Genomic DNA, 18,058 nt, shown 5'->3' with positions numbered 1-18,058 from the left:
TTTTACTTATTTCTTCGAACTTTTTCCCTTCACTCGAATCTATCATAAATTATTATTATTATTTATCAATTTTGTCTATTTCTTTTCTTATCTTTTCAATGAAAATTTTCTATAAACAAAATTGTATGCACCGTTAAATGCATGCACGAGTTCCACACCTACACCTACACCTACATTTACACCTACACACACAATTTACATCCACAAATATATTATATATATATTATAATACGATTATTTCTTTTTATGTCCTTATTCTTTCAACCTAATCGATGAATAATTAAAGATTATATTATTACGAATGAATATATTGATAAATATTTTAGATTCATCATTGATGATCATTCTGTATGATTTTCCCGACACTCCTTGTATTCGTAATAACGCCAGAATCACCATTACGTGATGCTACGTGATGCAAAAAGTGAAAGAGAAAACAAAATTAGGCCTTTGTGGATTTATCAGGTATCTAACAGTAACTATCGTTAATATCTATATATTATACAATATATTATATAAATATATTAATAATTATAACATTGGTGTGATCAAAAAACAATAATTATATATATAATATGTTTTTAATTGAAATACATTTTTTAAATAAATTTTAATTAAAATAATATATATTAATTATATATATATATATATTTATTTATATTAAATCAAATTAATATATTTCATTAAAAACTTAGCACACATACCGTTTTTAATATTAATTATATATTAATAATATAAAATAAATAATACAATTTTGAAAAATTTCTTTTCATATAATTCATTGTTATAATTAATTTTTATATATATATATATAATGTATGTGTGTTTGTGTGAGTGTGTGCATAAGACATTTTAAAAGAAATGAAATATAACGATAATTATCAAAGAAAGTGAGATTGCAATTAGCTGTTAAAAGAAAAAGAGACTATAGTCAAGTTATGGCGTCTCTTTGTCGTCCATTAGTCAACGTTTTCATCGTGAATACTCCAGAAGAAATTTATAATAAAAGGTATAATTAATGAATTTCTATATCGTTATAGAAAGTGCTGAAAAGAAAATAAACGATAACATTGACGATCGAATAATTAAAAGTGCATAATGGCAACGATTGTTGAGAAAAATTCAACGTCCACGTTAGAAAATAAAAATAAAACTTCAACGATCCATCAGGTACATCTAATTTTTTAACCATGATGATGATATATATATATGGGGTGTTTCGATTAAATTAAATCACTTTTTTGTTCGCAATTGTATTATAAGAAAAAACAAAACTCTAATGTAAAAAAAATTGAACTAAAGTTGAAATTGTATATTCATGAAAAGTATCAATAATAATTGTTTAAAACAATTAACGTGGTAAAGCGTACTTTTATCAAAAATGTTTGTGTATTCAAATTTACATATAAATGTTATTTAAAAAAATTTCAATTAAATATATATAATTTAAATATGAAAATATATATGAATACAAAAAAATATTTCAAAATGTATACACAGGAAATTATAAAGATATTAATATTGTATAATTTAATATTAAATTAATGCAAATTTTTTCTGCCAAACGTAAATATAAATGTTATTAATATTTGTATTATTTCATCAGGAAAATTCCTCCAACGATCAACAACAGCAACAACAACAACAAGAACAACAACAACAACAACAATTAACTGTTTTAGAAGATTCAACTATCGAAATACCGGCAACAAATTCGGCTCGTCGTTCGACTATGAAAGTAATAAATAAAAAGCCAGCAAATGCAATCACAATGGCGAAACAAGCACGCGAACTTGAGAATCAATACTTCGCTAAAAAGAAACGTTTCGTGTTACTTAAAACACAACTCTTGCAAAAACAAGTAAGAAATTGTTACGTTAGTTTGAATCGTTTAAAATATAAGAAAGAAAGAAAGAAAAAAAAAATAAATAAAAAGATCGTATAAAATGATTATTACAATTTATTAAACGTGTGTTTCTTACTCGGTCAGAAAACCACTCAAGATTTATACCAAGATATAATACAATTACGTGACAAAATGATATTAAATGGTGCAAAGGATCCTGGAAAATTGGAGGAACTTAAAATCATTGAAATCGATTCGTCCAAAATCCAAACGACTTTACCAAAAATTCAACAACAACAACAACAACAACAGCAACAACAAACACATTTCAACGAACAAAAAACAATTAATATTAATAATGCAACAATAAATAATCATAATAACAACATCAACAGCGAATTCGTAATAACGTTGAACAACAAATTGAAAGAAATAACCAAAGGATACGAAAATTATTGCGATGATTTATTAAAAAAACATTCGATTATGATCGTAACTATGGAAAATAATATCGAGGATATTATAAACGAATCTAAAAAGGACACTGACGATCCTAACACCGAAGTGATAACGCGTATTGACGCTTATCGCAAGGACAACGTTTCGTTAAAATCGCAATTGGACGAAATAAAATCAAATCAATTGGAAATAATAACCGAATTGATGAAAAATACTTGCGATTTTTACAGCGAATACGAAAATTGTCGTACGCGGGTCAAAGAATTATCTAAAACGTTGGACGAGTATAAGGATATTCGTGAAAAATTAACTGTACTCAACGAGGAATTACAAACCGAACGTGAGAAACATCATTTGACCAAGGAACGTCGGATGCAAAACGAGGGACAATTGCAAAGGGCCCGTGCCAAGATTCGCGACCTTGAAAATAAAATAACCAACGACGAAGGGAAAATGCAACAATTGCAAATGCAAAACAAATCATTGGAGAATCAAATCAAAACCAAGGAACAAATTATGGAACAACGTTTGAAGGATATGCAAAAAACAATTAGAAACAGCGAGGGATTGGTTACGAAAATGGAAAAACAACGGGACAGTTTCGAAGCACGGTTGTTCTCTTTGTTTTTACCGAATAGCCAATCGCTTTGAAATATATTATTTCTCTATTTATCTATCTATCTATTTATCTATCTTACTCTATCTATTTTTCTGAAACAATTTAAGTGTCTCTCTCTATCTCTACACGGTATATTTCTCTTCGATTAACTTGCTTCAGGCTAATGGAACTGAAGGAAACTATGAATGGCAAGGAATTAGCTGCTGAAAATGCCATGAAAAACATGAACGAGCAGTTGGATGCAATGATTGTCGAAATCAATCTGGAAAAAGAAAAAAGGTAAGAAGAAGAAGTAAAGAAGTTTCGTTTTAACAAAATGTTCAATCAATTTCTTTCTTTTTTTTTTTTTTTGACGGGGATAGATCAATAACCTTTTTTCGCAATCGCAAATTAATAATAATAATAATAATAATAATAATATATTATAATATATAATATATTTTTATATTAAATGGCTTATTTTTTTTTTAAATTGTTTTATTACAGATATAATTCAATTAAATTAAATATGTTAGAAAATATATTAGATAGAAAAAAGGAAAAAAGAATGAGAAAAATTTTTGTACGTTAATCAATACAACAAAAAAATATTATTAATCCTTATAGAAAAAAGAAAAAAAAAAAAAGAAAGAAAATATATAAATATACACAGACGTCGAGAATAAAATGAAATCCTAACGTTACGCGACTTTACCATCGAATTCGATCAAGTAAAAGTGGATAGGTGATATATGTGATGATGTTCATCCTGTATTCTGTTCGATAAGTGCACATACAGCACTATATTCTCTCTCTCTCTCTCTTTGAAGTCATAAGTAGCTTAAATCAGTAGGCCAAAGCCCTTGATACTATAATGCCACTTACTTTATTTGATCTGTCGTGCATAAAATTCAAGCTCAATCGTGAAATCTTTATATAAAATGTATTTGTTATATCTATATATGTGTATGTATACATGTATGTATGTATGTATGCATGTATGCATGTGTCTCATTATTATTATTATTATTATTATTATTATTATGAGAATTATTTAATTATAAATCATATAATATATTATAATATCTTGTTTCGAGATATTTAAAAGGATTACATTTCAACGTTAAATGAATTTCATATTTATATATACAGTAGAACCTATTTAATTTAAAGATTAACTGATTCACGTTAATTCGACATCTATCGAATTATCGGAATTATTAATTATCTGCTGTTCTCTAATGTTTATAACAAACGTTCAAATTTGTTCAAAATTTATAATTGGAATTTTTATTTATATTCCCCGATCAAATTGATTAATCAAAAATTTATAATAATATAATATAATTATTAATAATAATATATATATATATATACATATATAATTATTTTCTTTGAGATTATTCTTAGAATTTTAATAGGCAAACAGTGGAAAAAGAATTGACCGTAATGAAGGAACGTTACAAAGAACTAGAAGTAACAAGTCAAGAAATGTGCAAACTCTTGGAACAGAATAAAAGTTTTGCTATAACGGGTATATTATTATTATTATTATTATTATTATTTCAAATACTTATTTTCCCCACATACTATTATTTTATACTTTGTCACGAATTATATATTCTCTCTTTTCTTTTTTCTTTTTTTATTATTTTAAATCGAAGATGGCAGTCATACGGAAAACGAGCTTCGCCTGTTCAACGATCTAAAACTTGCACGAGAGGAATTAGAAGAACAAAGAGTAACTATAATGAAATTACAACAGGAGAAGGAAGAGATAACTTCGGTGATGCATCAAGCGGCTGTTAGTTTGCATTACTTTCGAGACATGTCTTTTTATAAACCATAAAAATATCCTACAACTACAACAACAAAATATATATATATATATAAAACATTTATCGTCAAATTCGTTTAAACAAAATTTAATCGGTAAGATATAGAATCGTTTTACGATATATGATATTTTGTTTTTATTTTATGTTCTAATAGAATAACGCCGAGGACGAATCCAACGATAAATTAATAGCAGAACTTATGATCAAGTCTAAAGAAATTCGTGACGTTACGATGAGACGTAATCACTTGCAACAAATTAACGAAAATCTGTACGTTACTTCATTTTTATATTAATATAATCTTTCTTTCTTTCTTTCACAATTATGTTTCATATCGATACAAATTTAATAACAAATTATATATATATATATTTTTGTATGTTCCAATTATAATTTCAGTCAAAAACGTAACAAGGCATTGGAGGAACAAATTCAGGACATACAAAATCGTTTGCAAGTTCAAATGAAAGAGGGTGGTAAAACTGCGGTTAACGTTCTAGTTATTGAACTTCAACAACAGATATCCGATCTTCGTAATAGTTTGGCAGAGGCAACATCACATACTGCCGAGTTAGAAACAGCTCTTACGCAAAAGCAACTTGAGCTTGAACAACGTGATCGTATAATGAGAGAACAAAGTAAATTTCTCAAAGTTCGGGAAGAGTTGTTGAGCCTTATGAAAGGAAAAAATAATCACGTTGATAAAGATAATTCTAATGACGACGAAGAACATCATAAAGACATTGATGAAGTAATTTTACTTCTTTCCCTTTTTTTCTTTTATTTAATTAATACGTTCGCTGTCACGGTCTAATTAAAATAAAAAAAAAACAAATACCACCATAGAATCTCATAGCTCTTCTTGAAAAATTATTATAAAATATATTATTATATTATAAAATGAATATTAAAAGTAATTTGTTGACCTATTTCACTATCTTAATTACTAACAAATAATATATGCAATACGTGAAAACGAACGTATAAAAATATTGACAATATCTTTGAACTAAAAAATATACAAAATTTTGTTTTTTTCTTTTACATTTAAATTGAAGATTAACAAGCAAATAATCGCTAAAACGGAAGCTGTACAAGAACTGTACGCGACATTAGAAAACAAACAGATGCAGATATTACGTTTGGAGAAAATAGTTAAACAAATGGAAGATCATCAGGATCATGCGCAGGCACAACGAACACGTTTGGAGAATCGTATTGCTCAATTGGAACTGGCATTACAGGAAAAAAGCAAAGATCATCGGTATGTCAGGGAACGTTCTTCGTCGTCGATGTCGAAGTCCAATGCGACCAAGAACGATCACGATAAAAAATCATTTTCTAAATTATCCCACAATTACAAAGGAGCGTTGTTGCGTCCAATGATGCCGTCGAATTTACGACGTTCATTGACCTTGCATTCTTCTTCTCCCATCAAATCGCCATCGATGATGATTCGTAATTGTAATCGTACAACACGTAGTTCCAGTTTAATTCGTACCAATCGTCAAATTAAATCCAATAAATTATTTCCATTATCTAAATCGGATTCTAAAACTCGTGAATACATTGACGATGATAAAACTTACATTTGCAAACGTTGTCGACACGAGGAACGAGGACGATTTCGCGAACCCATCTTCCTTCTCGCGAATCAAAATATTCATTCTAATAACGAAATACGCGAATCTTTGTATAATTGGCTCATAGATTCGACAGAACTTGAGATAGTTGATAATTTACCTGAAGGATTTAACAGTTCCTCTTTGTGTAGCGATTCTTTATCATCGTTAGAAGAACGATTGCAATTTTCTAATGTTATCGATGATTCTCATATTAAACGTAATGTAAATGAAAACGTGAACATAAGTAAAACTAATTGCAATCGTGATGACGATGATGATGATGATGATGATGATGATGATGATAATGATGATGATCATCATCATCATCGTTCTCGTCGTTTTTCTTTAAAAAACAATTAAACAAACTTCTTCCTCGTGTCATATGTTGCAGTTCGTGCGTTAATGGTTTTTACAACAACAAAAATAATCTACGTATACAACAATCGCTCTTTTGTATTAATTTGAAGTTAATTCTTCATAAAAATATATTTTTTGTTGTCTCTTTCTCGTCATTTTGTGTAATTATTGATAAGTATCTCGTCCTATATAAAAAAAAAAAAGGGGAAAAAAAACATACATTAAAATATACTTTATTGAAAAGTTAATTTCATTTTCTTGTACTGTTAAATTAATGATATATTGCAAAATACATTAAATATATTATTACGGTGTGGTCTGTTTTAATAGGCTATGTACTCCTCCTCCTCCTCCTCCTCCTCCTGTCAGTACTGATTGAAATCATCATTGGCGTTAAGACCGAATTGTTCCTTACAGAGTGCCTAGCCTTTGAAACAGACCAACTATTAATTTTACTTGCCTGATTTATTATGTTTTTGTGTTTTAGGAGTAGAGGGTTTGGCATCCTGTAAGAAACATTCTTGTCATCGCCATTTACTTGCTCTGTATAAAATTAATATTTTGGAAGAATTTAAAATACATATCGTTTGATATCGTTTTAAAAAATTGTATGCAATTGTACGAATTTTTGTTTGTTAATTGATAGTACGATAACACCGATGATTCTTTTACCTACAAAATAATTTACGTAGCTAAAATTTATTTAAATTTATTACTTGTTTTTATTATGAATTTTATTATGTCTTACCGATAATTTACACAAATTAAATCAAATTCTTCTATTCGGAATCATTTTGTAAAACCACTATACACTTATACACACGTTTCTTTGTACAATATATTTATATTAGGAAAACTTATAAAATAAATATACATATATATGTATACATATATATATATATATTATCTTAAATGCAATTAATTGATATTAGTTGCATTAATTACTGTCATTGTCACTATTACTATCGGAATATTCTGTTAATAAAGAAAGACTATTTCCAACGTTACCGGAACTAGGCACTGTATTTTCACTAACATTATTAACTTTATCTGAATTTACTTCCGGTAACTTAACAGTTTTCATTGAAACATTTTTCTCATTATTGTTACTTTGATTAGTTTTTACACCTAAATTTACTTTCTTTTTAACAAGAACTAGATTCTTTTTATTAAATGGTGCCTTGGTATCATTTGAAAATACTGAACTTTTGGCAGTCGTACATGTACTTGTAGATGGTCCCGATAAATGAATATCATTCTGTTGAAAAATAAAAAACGTGTTAATTATATTTAAAAATATATGAATAAAATACAAAGGTATATATATATATTAACATACAGTTTCTTTAGATTCCGCATCATCCAATCTGGAATCTAAATTATTACTATCCTTATCTTTCGTTTTTGTTTTTAACATTTTTTTAGGAGGACCGCTTTCATCCAATTCTACAATTTCTTCTTCCACGACAACACCTTTTTGATTTTTATTACCAAACACCGACTTAATATATTGTTCATCTAATTCTTCTTGTTCTTTCTCTACCCTCTGTTTAGTCGTATTAAATTGTTCTATCATTTCTTCAAAATCAATCGACTGCAATAAACGTCGATTGAGATCTTTTAATTCTTCCAAAGATTCTAATAATTCCAACTCTTGTTTAGATTGTTGCGTCCTTTTCTCCAAAAGTTTCATCGGATTAGTAGCTTCTTCTTCTTTTTCTTCGTCTTCTTCTCTTTGCGCTTGTTCTTCCGCTAATTTCAACGCCATAAAATTTCTAGTCGCACCAGCTTCAATTTCATAATCCGTGTTCTTTGGATCGGTTTTAAACGATATCTCTTGCAAACATCGTGTACATTTGATATAAAATCTGTAAATACGTATTCCTAAATAATCATCCCCTTCGACGTCCTCTTTGCGAGCATTAAACTTTTTCCCTTTATAAATGTATTCTCCGCAGGTTTTGCATCTCATATTGAAAGGTGCCATCAAACGAACTGTATATTGTCGATTACGCGCTAATTTCATGCGCGGAATTTTTGATGGATCGAAATCCGGGGGATAATATTTCTAAACAAATACATATGTATCTTAACGTTAATGCAAATGATGCAATGCATATGATTAAATAAAAATATGTCTATATGATTATATACTTACATTTAACACTTTACGTTCCGACATTTTTCTTTATGTAATGTACTTTTTTCACAACTTATTAAAATACAATTTAATTTGCCATTAATTTTATCAAATATGTAAATATGTCCTTATCCTTTTATTACCTTTTAATAACCTATGATACTTTCTCACTACAAATAATAATTATTTTTCGTGGAAATAAACTGCACATGTGATACGTTTTTTATAAATCTGTTATATGTTAAATTACTGTAATCACTTTTATCAAATCGGAAGATATTAAATGATAATGCAAAAAAGTATATATAATAGTAACACTTATTAAAGTTAAATTAGGTTAAAAACTCGAATGACATTCGTATAATACAACTGGTGTCACGTGATGCAGTGACGTATAGAGTGGTACTAAAAGGAAGTGACGTTTCCTTCACGTATTTCCGGAAAAGATTTTTGCGGTAATTTTAAAAAATCAAATTTACGATATTAAGATGAGTTTACGCCAATCACAAAGATAATGAGAAATAAAATTTTTTCTTCTAAAGATAAATAATTACTATCTTTCTTTTTGTAATTTGTAAATTTATATAACTTGGAACGAAATGTTAACATATAAATCACTTTTTATTGAAGAATTTTCAATTGTTATGGACAACTTATAGACCGGATATGGATAAATATAGATCGCACGAAATATAGTATCTATTTTGACTAAAAAATGATATAATTGTTACTACACTCGTTATTCTTTTTTAATTTATATTCGTATTTATTATTACGACCAAAATTATTTGCATCTCGTAGAAAATGCAGACACACGAATTACTATTATTATTTGTTCATTTTTTTTCTCCTTCAATCTTCGTCGTAATTGTTTAAATAATAAATAATCATTATGATCAACCATATGCCGCGTTCTAAAACAATAAGCGACGAAGTTACTAGGTAAAATAATCCCTAAATAATAAATCAATCAATTGAATTACTTTTATCAACTTAATTGCATTATAATAAAAATCTCATTAATTGAGATTTTATTTTTTTTAAAAGAAGATTAACAATTTCTCACATTATTTCTCCTTTAATTAAATTTTAAACTATTATAGGTATACAACTTTTCTTCAATCGTTTTTCTTTAGATGGTTTATAGATATATAAATTTGCTTTTATACTTTTAAAGGTTGGCAAAAATGATCAGATTTACCGAAACGGAGTAACCGTTTTCGTCCATTTTGAGTCTTGCTTTTCAACGGAAAATACCGGTATTTATCGGCGTGTGAATTAAGACACAAATTAACAATTATTTTTATTGATAATTGTCTCAATTATCAAATAAATAACTCCAAGGTAATTATTAATATTTATTTAATATTAAAAATTGTTTACTGTTGCTTAATTTATCATTTTTTTTCGTTTCAAAGTATTCCTTGCAATTTCCCTCCTAAAAACGCACACGTGCATTCGGTAACCTGCATTATAACACATTTTAAAATTCTTATTCAAATGACTATAATCGTTTAGCTTGATATTTCTTTTCATATATATAATATATAATATATAATAATAATATATAATATATATATATATATATAAAAATCAATTTTAATATATATATATATATCTATCCTGAATTTCTGATATATGTATGCTAAATAAATTTTGTTGTTCTCTTTTTTGTTCTAGAGCATATATTTACAATATTTTAGTATTTCATATAAAATAAAATGACTAAAGTTAAATCTAATGGGAAAGATAGAGATCAATCTTTGAATAAACCATCAAAAACTGTTAAGGATAATCCTATTAAGAAAAATAAAAATAAAAATAATAAATTTGCTAAAACATTGGCTGGTAAAGTACACTTGATGGACGATAAGAAAGCACAAAATAATCAGAACAATATGAATCAATCTAATAACAAACAGAAACAAAAAAAGAATTTGGAATCACCGGTTAATAATAACAATGCTTCTCAACAAAAGAATAAAAAAAAATCCAACAAACAGTTCGTTAAAGACAACAAGAATTTGGCATCCAAGAAAAATAAATTCGATGAATCTTTGGATGATACGAATGAGGATCTAACAGCGTTCGATAGCAGTAGTAGTATTTCAGCAAACGATAATAATATTAATATACAAGATATTTTAGGAAAAAGTTTGGCGGACAATACCGATGAGGATGATACAGATTTTGTTGAAGACGAAGAACCCGATGAAGATGAATACGAATATAACAGCGATATAGACAATTCTGTCTCGTTGAATAAAGGAGTGAAAATGTTTAAAGGAATTAAAACTACTGATAATGATTCTACCGATGACGATGATGATGAGGTTGATGAAGATGATGTTGCTGATGATGATGATGATGAGGTTGATGATGATGATGAGGTTGATGAAGATGATGTTACTGATGATGTTACTGATGATGATGATGATGACGATGAAGATGACGATGATGATGAAAATGATGATGACGAGGAAGATGAGGAGGATGAGGAGGAGGAAGAAGCTGGTCCTGGTTTGAAAGATCTTTTAGCTAGCAGTATTGCTACCGATGATGATGATGATGATGAAGATTTCAAGGATGAAGGTCAAGATGATGAGGATATTGATATAAGCGATGAGTCGGATTCTGAAGTAGTTAAAAAAAATAACAAAAAAAAGGTTTCCAAAGATAATGACGAACAATCTAAATCTGCTGATGCATCAGAAAAAGAATCGAGAACAATTTTTATCAGTAATATTCCGAAACAAGTAACGAAGGAAGAAATTAGAAAATTATTTAAGAAATTCGGTGAAATCGAAAGTGTAAGGGAAAGAGGCGTAATACCTGCCGATTCGAAAACGTCTAAAAAAGTGGCTGCCATAAAAAAACAGATTCATCCAAAAATTGAGACTGTTATCATGTTTATTGTATATAAATTAAACGAAGCAGCTAAAAAAGCAACGAGTATGAATGGAAAACAATTGAAAGGGAATTATTTGAAAGTAGACATTGTCGATAAGAAGTTCAGAAATAAACCAGACGAAAAGAAAGCTGTCTTTTTAGGAAATTTACCTTTCAGTAAGTAACGTAGATTTCTTTTTTATTTTCTTATTATTTTTAATAAAATATTATCCTTTGTCTAATGTTTATCGTTATTTTTAGCAATCCAAGATAATGACCTTTGGGAACATTTCAAACCGTGCGGAGAAATTCATTCAGTACGATTAATCAGAAATAAAAAATTAGGTGTGGGAAAAGGAATAGGATATATTAATTTCCAAAATGAAGATTCTGTATCTTTAGCATTGGAATTAAATGGATCAACTCTTCTAAATCGAGAGATACGAGTAAAACGGTGTTCCGTAAATGATCAAAAAGAAAAGAAATTAACCAACAAGAATAAACGATCACTCCCAATTAAAAAGGAAGATAAATCTAATAAAAAATTCAAATCTAGCAACGACGATGAAACTACTCCAACAGTAAATTTAATTATATTTCTTTAATTGTATTAACACACCACACAATTCTATGTAAGATATTAACTTATTATTTTTTACTCTTTTTTGTTACAGAAAAATGATAAAAAGAAATTGAAAACTAAGAACAAATTACAAAAAAATAACAGCCCAAACGCATCAGAAAAGGTAGCTGCTACTTTTCAAGGACAGAAAGCCACAGCAGAAAAGAAAAAGAAGAAGAAGAAGTCTAAGCCGAACCAAAATTTGTTGAAAGCATAGAAAGTCTAATTAAGATTTTACGTTTTTCTTCATCCATGTACAGAATGTATTTAAATGCGCAAAATCTTCTGCCATAGATTTTGTATCGTATTTTTTTCTTTTCACTTTTATGTTCTTTTATTTTTAATTAAACATGATATATGAATTCATTTTACCATTACTATTATAATCGTTAAGTAACGAAGTTTATAACATTGTTCTCAAGAATGTCTCTTTTTAAAACTTGTAAACAATAAGAAAATAATTGATTTAAAAAAAAAAAAAAGAATTCACGGACGCAATTATTTTGTTTGGTAATAATCTAGAATTTTAATTTAAAAGTTGTGTATACTTGAAAAAATTATAGAAATAAATGAAATATCAATTAGATATTAACAATGCTATAAAAATATAATTTGATTTTTATAATAACACTAATTTATCACGTCTTAATTTTCGAAATAATTTGTAATGGTAATTTATCCGAATTATTGGCAGCGCAAGTTTGACAAAATCTTTTGGTAAAAAATATACTGCATCCTAAGCACACCGGCTTTTTACAAATATTACAATCGCCACCGATAACTAGAACACCTTTTGCTGATAAATCAAAAGGATCTTTCATAATATAACATTCCTCTGAATAAGTGATATGTCGTGCGAAAGGAGGTTTCGTGCCCTTAAAATCAAAATACTCTTGTAAAGGGCAGAAAGAGCATGTAAACGTTTCTCTCGTTTTTTCTTTAGACTCTTGTGTCGTTGAAGTAGTCATCTATAAAAAGAAAGAAAAAAATAATAAAAACGGAGATAAGATTTAGAATTACATTTGATTTCATTTGATTTCATTTCATTTAAGCTACAATAATTTTATTTAATGCTCATATAATCTCATATAATAATAATATAAATAAAATAATAATATTATAAATTAAATATTTCTTTATTGAGTAGATACTCCTATTTTAGAATCTCGTGGCCACCACGCAGGTTTTATTATTTTAACTGGACATCCTTGTATTTCAATTTGTTTAGCATTAAATGTTTCATTTAAACGCATTAATCCTAAACCGTGTTTATTACTGTGTCCCCGATAACTGCCTATTACTTTTCCAGACTCGTCAATAATTTTATCATCAAATTCAAAATATATAGTTGGAATCTGATCAAATATCAAAGGTAGCAGACGTTTTCTCACTACGCCAGTGTGATAAGTACGAGCTGTTAGTTCTTGTCCAATATAACAACCTTTGTAAAAACTAACACCATGTAAATAGTCACAATTAATTTCCAAAGGTAACGGTTTGCCCGGTGGTAAATCGCTAACACCTTCGCCAAGACCAATTTTGTATCTATATTCTTTATAACTTAAACTATCTTTAGAAACTGCGATATTAGGATCCAAATATTTTATAATTTCAGATCTTTCGATATTCGATTCAGCCAGAATTCTTAAACCAAAACTCGATGATCTAGGATCTTCGCATATTATAACGTTGTCTATAAATTTGCTGCCTTTATTATTGTTAGTACCGCAAGGAAAAATAGAACCTTCCAAAGTATCGTTTTCATTTCCTTTACCATTAATAGTGTTCTCAGTTGGATCAAACATAGACCAAACTTTCATATTCTTATCTAACAACGATATATCTATCTTTTTTCTTACTCTATACATCTTTAAATGTTTCTCTAATGATTTGGTTACTTGAGCGTCGCATTCTATGTAAAAAACATTGTTTTCTTTGCTCTTATACAAAATAGTATCGAACAAAACTCTACCTTTGATATTTAAGAATAAAGAATAAATACTCGCAGAGCCTTCATGTAAATGTCCTATATCATTAGTTATTAAACCTTGTAAGAACGCAGCAGATTCATTTCCACTCACACGTAATACAGATCTTTCGTTTAAACATTCTAGAATTCTTTGCCCGGATTGTTGAGCGTTCGAAGTGAAAGTTCGATTTTGTATTTGTTTTACATTAACAATTTTATGTCCTTGTAAACAATTTCGTAAAATAAATTTGTTTAGAATATTAATTGTATTCCTCGACATTATATGATTATTTTCCTTAATTATTTTTAAATTCACGATGCATAATTCAACGATATCAATTGCAAAATGCGATATTAAGTTTATATTTTTCTTCTTAATGTATGTCAAAAACTTACATTACTTTTTTTATTACTTTGATTTATCTAAATATTTGTCTGCTTTGATTACTCTTCTGCAACTGTTTTATCTGCAAATTATAAATGAAAATTTAATCTGTGTTAATAAAAAATTTGTAGTAACATACACGAACATTCTTATGCATTTATTTCTTATGCACTTATTAATGCATTTTAAGTACTTTTAAATCTACAATATTCAAATAAATATTGCAAAACTATGTAATAAACAATTAACTAACCTTCTGCTGCAGAAGAGATGATGCGCGCTATCTGTCTCCGTGTGAGCCACTATAGTGGCTCATCGACCTGGAAAAAATAATCGATAAAGCCAATATAGTGGCAGGCCGGCTAAGGCCTATATCGGTAATTGCAGTGCTCTACCTTTATCCATCGACCGTCGGTAACTGCCACTGTCGGTAACTCCCACTGTCGGTAACTGCCACCGTCGGTAATATTTATAAAACATCGACCGTTTTTAATGAAAGTTTGTACTTTAATAATATTGACCGTCAGGAACCTAAATACAAAATATTACCGACGTAGAGTAAAAAATTTTTTAAGTCTACTATTACCGACGGTAGCATTTACCGACAGTGGCAGTTACCGACGGTCGATGGATAAACGTAGAGCACTGCAATTACCGATATAGGCCTTAGCCGGCCTGCCACTATATTGGCTTTATCGATTATTTTTTCCAGGTCGATGAACCACTATAGTGGCTCACTCGAATAGCTTACTTATTCACCGTTTGAATTAAATAATCGTCTTCATAGTCATTCATATTTAAGTGAAATGTTAAAGTTTAAGTATATATATATATACAATATATTTTTAAGAAAAATTATAATCTAATCATTAATAAATCTATACGTAAAACATACGAACTTTTTTTATATACGGCTGATAATTTAAAAAGTGTGTGTGTCAGCTCCGACGCACGACTGGAGTTTACTCCTTGCTCACAAAAAACGTAACGAAGTCACATTCGATCACTAAATTTTACTCTTCATATTTTTTTTCATACCGGGCGCCTTATATGAAAATCGATTCTTAAGGAGTAAACTCCAATAAATTCAATTCTAATAATCGATAAAATATGAAGACCAATTAGAAAATGATCCATCAAATTACATATATCGCAAAATCGATAAATAATGATGAAAGTAGCGTAGATGTAAATCAACAGTATATTGTTTTTCCCGTATAATGGCTACGCTCGAATGATACACGAATTTTTTTTCTGCCCCGCTTCCACACCAAGCTCAACAAGCTGGTATATCAACGTACAAAATTCTAGTGACTGTAGCTAATTGAAATGACAAAACGGATCCACGCGAGTGGATTATTAATGTAAAGGAAACTGCTACACCCACCCTTCGGTTCACATATTTATACCCCTTCTGCTCATGTTGATAATTTGAAATTTTGTTAAATGACAGTGACAGTAAGGGTGTGATAGATCCAAAATAAAAAGATAAAGATAGAAAGAAGAAGAAATAGACAACGAGGAAAGCATACGAATTAGGTGGATATTAAAAAGATCTCTTAACAAGCAAACGAAAGTGTGATCCTTATGGTTGCCTATTGTTGAGTATTGGCGAACAACCCCCAATGAAGAATCACTGGCATGGCCACACGACTGAGCCCCCGAAATTCGGAAGTAAACGCACTTGAACAGAGGGGCTATTTGATCGGCAAGAAAATCGGACAGGTTTCTTGCTATTTTCTTCCCTTCATATTAGAAACAAAGATTGTATTTAGATGATCATCCCTTTGAAATCGTTAAAACACTATTTATCTTTTCGTTATTCCCTTATTCTTAATTTTTGTTAGCTAATATCTGTTCTATCGTTTACACCTGTATAAGAACACAGATTCTCATTGGATTAATTAAATACTATAAAACGGTATAAAATAATCGCTTAGGGTTCCTATGCGACTGTACATTTGGCCGAGTATGTCGACGGGACAAGTTCGAAAAAAATGCGATTGGCGTGCAAAATCTTTGACAAGGAAAAAGCACCGCCCGATTTTCTCGAGAAGTTTTTTCCTAGGGAACTAGAGATATTAACGAAGATCGAAAACCCGCATATTATTCAAGTAAGATACGTTCTTTATGAGAACGTTCGTTCAAAAGAGGACAGACACTCCTACTTCGGTTAATCAATTTTAACATATATACATATTATATATTTGTATCTTCGATCGATCGGGTGTGTTAATACGTAATACAGGTGCACAGTATATTGCAACGTGGACCACGAGTCTTCATCTTCATGCGTTATGCGGACAACGGTGATCTATTGGACTTCGTAACAAGAAACGGTGTTGTACCCGAACAACAATCCAAGCTATGGTTTCGTCAAATGGCATCGGGATTACAATATCTTCACAGCAAGAATATAGCCCATCGAGATCTAAAGTGCGAGAATATTCTCTTGTCGAGAAAATTTAACGTTAAACTCGCTGATTTTGGATTTGCGAGATTTTGCATCGATCACGAAGGTAGACGAGTATTAAGTAGAACTTATTGCGGATCTGCAGCTTATGCTGCACCTGAGGTTGTTTCGGGTACACCGTACAATCCTAAGTTAGCTGATGTTTGGTCACTCGGTATCATTCTCTTTATCATGCTGAATGCTTCGATGCCTTTCGATGACTCCAATTTGAGAAAACTTCTCAAGGATCAAATGTCGAGGAATTGGGTATTCAGATCTCGAGTACGAGAAGCTGTTTCCACCTCGGCGAAGAGTATTGTTAGACATATCCTTGAACCGGATATCACCCTTAGGCTAACTCTTGACAGAGTACTTGGTCACGAATGGGTACGCACCAAAAAGGAAAAGATCAATTCTCTTGCAGGCAGACTCGTTCATTCGGCACCACCCATTCATCCACAGGTTTGTTGCCTACATTTTTTATTATATATATACGTATATATATATTAAAATGTAAAATCCGGATTCTTGAGTCCCAATTAAGTCAGATTTTTCACGAATCCTACAATATTATATATTATAAGTACATATATAAACTAGTTGAAACACTTGTACATATCATTTTATAATTAATAATAATATAAACGAAGAAACAATGCACACATATACGATAAAATTATCAGAAGTTACTTGTCTTGTTCATATTTGTAAAGAGTCTGCATTAGATAAATCATCACTCGTTTCCTGATACTCTTATCTTATTACCGTCGTTTATTAATAGACATTCACGTTGGCGTTATGTTATTTTACTTGAAACTTCAAAAACGATGACGATAGATCATGATCATTCGTTTATTTTAATATAGTAGATCAAAAAA

General features: G+C 29.3%; 6 protein-coding genes and 1 long non-coding RNA gene across 8 annotated transcripts; 3 read left to right on the top strand and 4 right to left on the bottom strand.

Moving 5' to 3' along the window:
• The first annotated feature begins 830 nt into the window (after nt 1–830).
• LOC122517857 (interaptin-like) lies at nt 831–7,216 on the top strand. Its single transcript, XM_043636454.1, has 10 exons — nt 831–1,170; nt 1,607–1,861; nt 1,991–2,916; nt 3,084–3,203; nt 4,325–4,437; nt 4,568–4,707; nt 4,896–5,011; nt 5,141–5,492; nt 5,800–6,588; nt 7,211–7,216. The coding sequence occupies exons 1-10, from the start codon at nt 1,099–1,101 to the stop codon at nt 7,214–7,216; spliced, it is 2,889 nt and encodes a 962-aa protein (XP_043492389.1). The 5' UTR covers nt 831–1,098.
• On the bottom strand, nt 6,985–8,920 carry LOC122517688 (splicing factor YJU2). Of its 2 annotated transcripts, XR_006303909.1 has the most exons (4): nt 8,882–8,920; nt 8,063–8,791; nt 7,472–7,981; nt 6,985–7,395 (listed from the first exon to the last, which is right to left on the bottom strand). XR_006303909.1 is itself a non-coding variant. In XM_043636209.1 (3 exons), exons 1-3 carry the CDS (start codon nt 8,903–8,905, stop codon nt 7,661–7,663), a joined length of 1,074 nt encoding a protein of 357 aa, XP_043492144.1. In that variant the 5' UTR covers nt 8,906–8,920; the 3' UTR covers nt 7,440–7,660. The 2 variants fall into 2 exon arrangements, 1 of the variants encoding a protein (XP_043492144.1); XM_043636209.1 differs by lacking the exon at nt 6,985–7,395 and having other exon boundaries at nt 7,440–7,981.
• Nucleotides 8,921–10,067: 1,147 nt separating this feature from the next.
• On the top strand, nt 10,068–12,669 carry LOC122517638 (RNA-binding protein 34-like). The gene is made up of 4 exons (XM_043636147.1): nt 10,068–10,207; nt 10,544–11,929; nt 12,014–12,333; nt 12,427–12,669. The coding sequence occupies exons 2-4, from the start codon at nt 10,585–10,587 to the stop codon at nt 12,589–12,591; spliced, it is 1,830 nt and encodes a 609-aa protein (XP_043492082.1). The 5' UTR covers nt 10,068–10,207; nt 10,544–10,584; the 3' UTR covers nt 12,592–12,669.
• Nucleotides 12,670–13,012: 343 nt separating this feature from the next.
• LOC122517856 (cysteine-rich DPF motif domain-containing protein 1) lies at nt 13,013–13,342 on the bottom strand. The gene has a single exon (XM_043636453.1). The coding sequence runs from the start codon at nt 13,340–13,342 to the stop codon at nt 13,013–13,015; it is 330 nt and encodes a 109-aa protein (XP_043492388.1).
• Nucleotides 13,343–13,491: 149 nt separating this feature from the next.
• LOC122517855 (putative transferase CAF17 homolog, mitochondrial) lies at nt 13,492–14,623 on the bottom strand. The gene has a single exon (XM_043636451.1). It carries the CDS (start codon nt 14,621–14,623, stop codon nt 13,511–13,513), a length of 1,113 nt encoding a protein of 370 aa, XP_043492386.1. The 3' UTR covers nt 13,492–13,510.
• A 138-nt stretch (nt 14,624–14,761) lies between these two features.
• Nucleotides 14,762–15,089, bottom strand: LOC122517637. Its single transcript, XR_006303901.1, has 2 exons — nt 14,982–15,089; nt 14,762–14,810 (listed from the first exon to the last, which is right to left on the bottom strand). It is a non-coding gene; the product is annotated as an uncharacterized LOC122517637 (long non-coding RNA).
• A 986-nt stretch (nt 15,090–16,075) lies between these two features.
• Nucleotides 16,076–17,833, top strand: LOC122517730 (testis-specific serine/threonine-protein kinase 1). The gene is made up of 3 exons (XM_043636268.1): nt 16,076–16,453; nt 16,669–16,842; nt 16,977–17,833. Exons 1-3 carry the CDS (start codon nt 16,370–16,372, stop codon nt 17,688–17,690), a joined length of 972 nt encoding a protein of 323 aa, XP_043492203.1. The 5' UTR covers nt 16,076–16,369; the 3' UTR covers nt 17,691–17,833.
• Nucleotides 17,834–18,058: the final 225 nt, after the last annotated feature.

Source organism: Polistes fuscatus, unplaced genomic scaffold (genome assembly GCF_010416935.1).
Source record: "Polistes fuscatus isolate 324 unplaced genomic scaffold, CU_Pfus_HIC Scaffold21, whole genome shotgun sequence".
Classification (NCBI taxonomy): Eukaryota; Metazoa; Arthropoda; class Insecta; order Hymenoptera; family Vespidae; genus Polistes; species Polistes fuscatus.
Note: the sequence above shows the minus strand (reverse complement) of the source record. Positions and strands in the feature narration are given on the sequence as shown.

Coding starts and splice junctions, on each gene's coding strand:
- LOC122517857 (XM_043636454.1), top strand. CDS start 1,099: ATGGCAACGATTGTTGAGAAAAATTCAACGTCCACGTTAGAAAATAAA. Junction 3,204..4,324: donor AATCTGGAAAAAGAAAAAAG/GTAAGAAGAAGA, acceptor GAATTTTAATAG/GCAAACAGTGGAAAAAGAAT. Junction 5,012..5,140: donor CAACAAATTAACGAAAATCT/GTACGTTACTTC, acceptor TTATAATTTCAG/TCAAAAACGTAACAAGGCAT.
- LOC122517688 (XM_043636209.1), bottom strand. CDS start 8,905: ATGTCGGAACGTAAAGTGTTAAAT. Junction 8,792..8,881: donor CGGAACGTAAAGTGTTAAAT/GTAAGTATATAA, acceptor GTATTTGTTTAG/AAATATTATCCCCCGGATTT. Junction 7,982..8,062: donor ATGCGGAATCTAAAGAAACT/GTATGTTAATAT, acceptor ATTTTTCAACAG/AATGATATTCATTTATCGGG.
- LOC122517638 (XM_043636147.1), top strand. CDS start 10,585: ATGACTAAAGTTAAATCTAATGGGAAAGATAGAGATCAATCTTTGAAT. Junction 11,930..12,013: donor TTTAGGAAATTTACCTTTCA/GTAAGTAACGTA, acceptor CGTTATTTTTAG/CAATCCAAGATAATGACCTT. Junction 12,334..12,426: donor ACGATGAAACTACTCCAACA/GTAAATTTAATT, acceptor TTTTTGTTACAG/AAAAATGATAAAAAGAAATT.
- LOC122517856 (XM_043636453.1), bottom strand. CDS start 13,342: ATGACTACTTCAACGACACAAGAGTCTAAAGAAAAAACGAGAGAAACG.
- LOC122517855 (XM_043636451.1), bottom strand. CDS start 14,623: ATGTCGAGGAATACAATTAATATTCTAAACAAATTTATTTTACGAAAT.
- LOC122517730 (XM_043636268.1), top strand. CDS start 16,370: ATGGCCACACGACTGAGCCCCCGAAATTCGGAAGTAAACGCACTTGAA. Junction 16,454..16,668: donor TCGGCAAGAAAATCGGACAG/GTTTCTTGCTAT, acceptor ATAATCGCTTAG/GGTTCCTATGCGACTGTACA. Junction 16,843..16,976: donor AAAACCCGCATATTATTCAA/GTAAGATACGTT, acceptor TACGTAATACAG/GTGCACAGTATATTGCAACG.